Genomic DNA, 7620 nt, shown 5'->3' with positions numbered 1-7620 from the left:
TAAAGCAAAATTTGCTTTTCAAGAAGTGAGCTCTTGATTCTGAAGGACAAAGGGGCAACAGTGACAACAAATACAAAGTTTATTTACTTCACTATGCAAAATGCACCAGAAACAAGGCAGCATTACTAGTCATGTTATCAAACCGATTTTTTTTCTCATGTGCCAATAGATCTGATTGATTTTCGTAAAATAACCTTTAACTGTTCTGAGGCGCATACAGTGTAACTGGTTCTTCGACCATCATGTTGAAAATCATTACTCAAAGTATTCATGGCTATTTTCTCTCAGATATTAGGGAACATCTAGAACACTAGAACTTCTATTTCGGATGGTGCGATTTTGGTCAAAGTTTTAATCTAAAAAAGGGAAATAATTTGTGAGTAAAGTGATGACAGATTGAATGTTCACACTGTGCACAATTAAAGGATGGTGGCATGGGCAAATAGAACAATGAAAGATAACCTTTGCGATTTAATTAAAGAAAAGAACTTGTCACCAAACCACTGATGTCATTATCTTGGAGAAACAGCCTGTAAAAAGCATAATCATTCACAGTAACAATGGCCAAAATGACGTATGAACTCTAAGAGAAAAGAAAAAAGAAATCAAAAAGCCACAAATGAGTGGACAAGTCACAGGTACATCAAATACACAACAGGTAAACGGTCATAAAAATTGGAAAAAGTGGATGAGGCAGACATTGAAGGAGAAGAAGAAAAAGAAGAAGTTTGAACTACAGGATTATGTGGCACTGAAAATAAATACATAAATAAATAAATAAATAAATAAAATGGAAAAGGAAACGCCCCTTCATCCAAATGTGCTACTTGCTCAAATAGAACTTTACACAGTTATGTGCTTAGTTACCTGGCTAACCCTAGGCCTAAAAACCAACCTTAGGCCTAGGGTTAGCCAAATTGAGGGTTTTGGTTACTTTCCAAAAGGTAAAACAATAACCCGCAACTGGTGACCTGTGGAATATTACCTGTGCTTCAGACCCGCCGATTTAAAGTCAGTGCCTAGACTTAATTAACAAGTATTGGCATTTTATAAAATAACTCCTCAAAAATTTAAGGTACACTAAGTTAATCCACTTACCTCTAGGACCAACTTACTTGCAAATGTGCACATACTTTCTAATAACTATTGGGTTTCCATTTACATGTATCTTTACCTCTAGCAATTTCAACCTAGGTTGAAAACGTTTTAACCTAGGTTAAAACAAATTGACCTGAAATCAAATTTAACCTGCACCAGATACGTGGCCAGGTTTCCGATATTTTATGAACACTGTGTTGCACTGTCAACCAGGAACCAATGGGTCTTAGAAATGGATGATGTAGGTGAAGGATGCTTTTGACATAGTGTACAACTGTACTGGTAGTTGCCTTTCTTTTGTTGATGATCTTATGAATGTCAGTAAATTGAATTTCATTTAGGTATACCAGGCAAACCATCCCGTCCAATAGCAACATCTATTCTAGCAACATCCATTAACATTACATGGAGTGCACCTGATTATGTTGGTGATGGAATTACAGGGTACAATGTGCGGTGGGAGGATGATGGGGCATCAAAAACATCTCAAAAGGTTATTGTAGCAAACAAATCTAGAGTAGCTATACTCAGTAACATATCACCATACACCAGCTATACTATTGAAGTACAGGCATTCAATGGGAAAGGAGGCAGCCCTTGGTCGTTTCCACTGACAGTGCAATCCTCTGAATCTGGTAAGTATATGATCATGAAAAAATGAAAGAAATATTAAAGAGCATTAGCCACAGATGTCTAAAAGCAGCAACTTGTGCTTTAGTTTTTGTCTTTTGGATAATCAGTACAATGTTTAGGTTTGCTTGGTGGCACTTACATTGTGCTGCAAACGTTCACCAAGAATGAGGGCAATATAATAAAGCAAAGAGTCGATGAGTAGAAGATGTTTTCTTTTTGTATCCTACATGCATTCAATCGAATCCACCAAATTTTGTGAGTATTGTAACCGGGGAAATTTGTGTACATGTACTTTAATTAAGCTGATAATCAAGGAGAATTTCTGGTGTTCACCAGACTTCTCAGGTTTTCAGATTAAAGAGCACTATAGACCAGGAAAGGCTGAAAAGATAGAGGATATTTTATTGTTGTCTCATTAAATATTTGATTGACTCGTCATTGTACCATTTTCCTTATTTTTTTCCGGACACAACAATTGAAAGTAGAGAGTGCAACTCTGGTACAGACTGGAAGTATCCACATAGCTTTTGCACGCATTGCGTGTCTAGCCCTACTTGTGCACAACATGCTTTTTCATGTTAAAAGTTAGTTCCACATAATTTGGATCGAGATGACATCTTATCTTGCATTCCAAATATTTCAAGATTCAAGTAAGACAAGAATAAGGAAGAATTTCTGGCTCGCCTCAGATCTCTTAGCTCTTTAGGGTAGATTCAAATATGTAGCTCACTGGCCAGCCTACACTGCATTCAAGAGAATAGGAAAAAAAACAGCTTAATTTGGAATTCCACCATTATTTATAACGGGTGACTGATTATGGAAAAAAGTGCAATCAGTCAATATCAAAAATACCATAGTGCTCTTTGTTTGTCCTTCCAAAATTTTGCATAAGCATTGTTTTTATTTTCTCTTGGGACTTAAAATGGTCCCAAGAGAAACTGGCAACAATGCTTATGCAAAATTTTGGAGGGACAAATAAAGAGTATTATGGTATTTTTGATTTTATTTTGCTAATTAATGCACCATTTTGTTTATGATTTTTTTCCATTTCTCCAGTACCGTCAGTGGCACCTGCAAACTTTAAATTAAATTCAAGCTCTCCATTACTTTGGATATTTTATGCGATGCAATACCACAAAAGAAGCAACAAGGGAACTCCTTGGTTACAGAATCCTCTACAGAAAGGAGGGATCTGACACTGAGAAGACGGTGGATGTTGGGCCGGATATTCTCATGCACAAAATCACATAGCTTAAGTTTGCAAGTTACTCTGTAAGAGTAGCTGGATTCACCCGAGTTGGTTTTGAAAAATTCACAGTTGCATTAAAAAGATTTCCGCGTGAAGGAAGTACTTTACAAAATAATTTGGAATTTGCTCTTGTTGATCATCTTTCTATTGTACATGTGGTTGATGTTAGTTGGTGATATGTTTGAGTAACATTCGATTATCTCAGCCAGCCTTAAATACAGCTGATATTTAAAAAAATAAACACGGATATCCAGAGTCCACAGAGCGGGTGTTGTGCCAATACATGAGAGTAGCTTACATGTCAATGTACACATTGAAAAAAATCGTTGCACAGATCTTTGTATCACCATATACCAGTTATACAATGTAGATTTGAAAGTTGCACAGACATTGTTACATAAATTCTTGAGTAAGCCTCAATGACCCTTCAGGATGTCTGATGTAAAGTTTAAAAAGGACTTATTCTCTGGTTAAAAAACGTTTAATAAAGACGCTGAAAATCATATTAATACCCTTAGTTGGTTTGGATTAATTGTCTTCTCAGACTGGGTTTCCTAATAATTATCATCATCACCTTTATGTCGATTGCTTCTAATTACATTTAGCACCATGGTGTCAAGTTCTTATTGCTCCTTGTGTGATGGGTTCTTATTTTACTTGCTTTACCTTTTTCCTTAGTTGTCGAATGAGTAGTTTAAGAAAAAGTACATATAAAAGAATGATTTTTGGTCACCTTTTTGGTTTGTGTTTCATAAATAGCACCCAGCTCTGATCCAGTCATCAAGAAAGGGCGAGATGGAACAAAAGCAGAGGATGCTCACACCATTAGAGTTGTCTGGGAGGAAATACCACAAAAGGACCAAAATGGCATTATTATTGGTTACTCAGTGTTTTACAATGAGAAAGGCCAATCTGAAATTTTCAGTAAGAATGCAACTGCAAGTCAAACGAGTGCTTCAATTGGCGGACTGAGACCTTTCACCATCTACTGCATTAAAATAGCAGGCTATACCAAGGTTGGAAGGTCACCATTGAGGGACCCATGTCATGAAGTGAAAACACTTCAAAAAGGTATGTAAACACTTACATTCACGCTGTTGATACTGGTTTCATGTAAATGTCATAACATGTAATAATTGTAAAACAATGTTGCACGTGGGTGGTTCCTTCTGAGCATTTTACTCAATCGGTCATTCCAAAGAGGTGTGCGTCAGCCTGTACTTTACACGTCACTTGCTACTAAGCGTTAGAAATCTCCGGAAGGAGGCCAACGCGAAAGTAATAAGTAGTGGTGCAAATTATCTCCATCTTCCATCTCCCAACTGGCTGTGTCGGTCCTCTTCAAGGTAGCCTTGAGCTGTGCAAAATGAGTGCCATGAGTCTGGCATTCGGGCAAGATGTCCAGCCCATCTTAGTCTATGTGGGGTAATGATGGCCTCGAGGCTTTCCATATCTCCTTAAATGTTGACTTCGTTGTTAGTAATTCGGGATTGTCACTTGATTCGCAGAATTTGACGAATCGTTCAAGTTTTGAAATGTCTCTTCCGTAGAGGACCCTTGTTTGACATGCATGAAGTAAGGTAGAGATGACTACAGCGCGGTAGACCATGAGTTTGGCTTTTAGGTTCAGCCCAGAATTCAAGGCAAGCAATTACAGCGCCATCTGAGTCCAATTTGACATGATATGATATAGGTCGTCCAGCAGATTTGTAATATTTGATGTCGGATTGACGTCATCTATCAAGCACTCCAAAAATGACGGTCCTTCGACTGGAAAGAATTATGCGGCAGGCTCAAGCTGAGGAAAATAAAATGTTTTAAATGAATTGCATTTCTTCTTGATTGCAACCTTTATGAATGTGCAAGAGCAATAGAAATATATTTTTCCACTCACAAATTGTTTGGTATTTTTCAGAGCATAAACGTACATCAGCCGAGAAGACTGACGCTGACGATACCGTTGGTATAATTGCGGCTATTTTGGGAGCCTTGTTGCTTATTGCTATCGTCATCATTGGAATTTTGCTTTCTAAAAGGTAATTTTGGGATGGATCACTTTTTTTTGCAGGCCTGGGCAATGACACCGACAGCAACACCAGTAATGAAAACTGCACAAAAACCGAATGTATCTTTTCTCATGAGCAAAAACCATAGGTCTATCTACATATTTTAATTTTAATACATTTCTTTTCATTTTTTCCCTTTCTTTCTACTAATTAAATGCCGTCCAGACCACTTTCATTCGCAGGAAACTGCCACAGTTTGGTCGTCTTAAAACGGTTCAAATACAGTAAGTCGCAAAATGATGTAAACAAAACTGATTTTGTGTATTTTGAGGTGACTTTGACGCGGTCGATGTCATTGTAAGTTTCCTAATTTATGTCATTCGTATGCGAAGCGCATAACAGAATGATGTCACAACAGCAGTAATAGAGTATTTCAAGCCGCTGCTTTGACGGGGCTTCATGGGGGCACGGCGAACTATTAAAAGCAAATGGTTGAGTGGTAACGTCGTGATATTCTGAACATTCGAGAAAAAGCAATGGTTGTCTCACTCTTAAATATATATCGGTAAAACTGTTGTTTTTGAATCGTTTTCTCTTTGATCCATCCTATATCTGGCAGAAACGCATGGGTGGATTGTCTAGTTTCTTAAAGATTTTCTATCAATCAGGCGATTCAAGCAAAACGGTCGAATAGTCTATTATCAACTTCCGTCGGTTACTTTCCCCCTTGAAGTGTGATACCTCCCTTTAGTTTCATATTTGGACAGCCTTGTGACTTACCCTTTCGAGGAGGGGGGTCGACTCAGTGGTAAGAGCACTCGCCTTCCACCAGTGTGGCCCGCGATCGATTCCCGGACTCAACGTCACGTGGGTTGAGTTTGTTGATTCTGTACTCTCCGAGTACTTTCCGACTTCTCTGGCTATAGTGTTTTCACTCACGTGATCAGTAACCTTGTTTTTTCTACCGAAACAAGAGAATACGTTTGCATTATAATAGAGCTCAATTCCTGGAGGATTATTTGAGGACACCAATATGGCCCCCGTGACGTCACGTGAATACACTCTATTCCGGTTCAGTTCACTTCTCACCAATAACTTACCTTTGTTTTAACAAAGCTTTACCTTCCACAAAGGGTTACTTACCTTCTTGTTGTTTTTTTTGTCTGTTATAGACACCTGTATTTGGAGGTAGCCCGTTACAAATGCTTTACAGTGAACCCAGGTCACGCGTGAACAGTTATTCGAAAAATTCAATTAACATAACGAATTCTTGTTTTCCATATTTGGGCATTTCCTGTTGTTTTCGAAGATTTGGAGCGACATTTCGAAAATCGAAGAGCGATTTGGAGTTTTCCCGCGCTTTTTCAAAATGTTCTTACCAGCGGCCGTCAATTCCTTTGGTCGCGAATACAAGCCAGGCAGACCTGTCAATAAGGAAACTAGAAGACGTATAATCGACCTTTATTTGGTTGGAAAGGGACCATCTGCGATCTCTAGATCAGTTCGTGTCAATAAAGGAGTGGTTTGGAAAATCATTCGACATTATGAGACGTATGGTACATATGATGCCTTTAGTCAAGGGGGTCGAACATATTCTTCTAAACTTTCAGACGACGTCTTTGAATCTATTGAGCTGTTCAAGCTAACGAAATCTTGCATGTATTCAAGGAAATTCGTGCTTAATGATGAAATATGCGATAGGCGAAGCATACCGGGTTTGTCAACAATCCAGGATGCAGTTTCAAGAAAGATTTTCATGTCCTACAAGAAACTTTCCGTCGTACGAAGTGACAGCCAAACTAATGCCCAGGTCGAGAGGTGTAACGAGTATCTTGAACTCACCTCAAAAATGGATCCATCCAAACTTCATTTTTTAGATGAAAGCTCTGTAATAAAGACAACCGGCAATCGTCGCTCTCCTCGCACCAGAAGAAGGGGCGAATGGATAAAACTGCGTGGTCTTTCTATAAAGCACAGATTGTCGCCCTTGCAATTTCTTACCTCCAGAAAAATTATATCCATATTTCTAGGAGATCTCCGAAAAATCAAGTCCATTTTTGAAAATTTCAATCCGATCTTCGATTTTCCGATGTTATTTTCGTTACGTCAGTGAAAGTAGCGCATTGATAGGAAGACTTCGATCACATGTTCAAGATACTGTTCACGCGTGACCTGGGTTGACTATAAAGCTTCTCTGGGCTCCCTTGCCTCTAAATGTAAAAATAGCTTTTGCTTTCATGTCCAAATTGAGCACTCTATTAGGATGAGTCATTGCTGCTAGCAATTGCGCATGCTCACTAGCTCGCTAGTTTGAGCACTCTGGCATGGCTTAGATATACCACATGTGTGGGACATTTTGGGTGGCTTTATAAGCTTAACCTCCATTGTAACCATTAGCACTGCACTGATGAGGCCCAGAAGGCCGAAGCAGTACTGTCTGCAGTTACTTATATATATCTTTGCTTTTGTGCTACGCGTTTCATCGCTATTGCGGCTCTTCAGGCATAGCAAAGTGTGTTTATTAACTTATTACGTCACCGATATAATTCTCATTACAGTTATAATGGCTCTTGAAAGGAAACTCAACACTGGACAACTTCTGCGAAAAAGTGTAATTGCCCTGAGCGGGATTTG

The 7620-nt window shown here is 38.7% G+C and overlaps 2 protein-coding genes across 2 annotated transcripts in view; both read left to right on the top strand.

The window, feature by feature from the left end:
• The first annotated feature begins 619 nt into the window (after positions 1-619).
• LOC138013924 (receptor-type tyrosine-protein phosphatase alpha-like) overlaps positions 620-7620 on the top strand; it is a 48544-nt gene continuing 41543 nt past the window's right edge. The window contains exons 1-4 of the mRNA XM_068860959.1: positions 620-638; positions 1440-1733; positions 3740-4051; positions 4896-5016. Of these exons, the coding sequence (XP_068717060.1) occupies positions 620-638; positions 1440-1733; positions 3740-4051; positions 4896-5016 (746 nt within the window). The remainder of the gene's footprint in view (positions 639-1439; positions 1734-3739; positions 4052-4895; positions 5017-7620) is intronic.
• LOC138059126 (receptor-type tyrosine-protein phosphatase S-like) overlaps positions 1455-7620 on the top strand; it is a 183748-nt gene continuing 177582 nt past the window's right edge. Inside the window, exon 1 of the mRNA XM_068904661.1 lies at positions 1455-1733. The gene's annotated coding sequence lies outside the window, so the exon portion shown is untranslated. The remainder of the gene's footprint in view (positions 1734-7620) is intronic.

This window comes from Montipora capricornis, chromosome 8, assembly GCF_036669925.1.
Source record: "Montipora capricornis isolate CH-2021 chromosome 8, ASM3666992v2, whole genome shotgun sequence".
Classification (NCBI taxonomy): Eukaryota; Metazoa; Cnidaria; class Anthozoa; order Scleractinia; family Acroporidae; genus Montipora; species Montipora capricornis.
The sequence above is the reverse complement of the archived record's forward strand: the minus strand, read 5'-3'. Positions and strand labels throughout refer to the sequence as shown.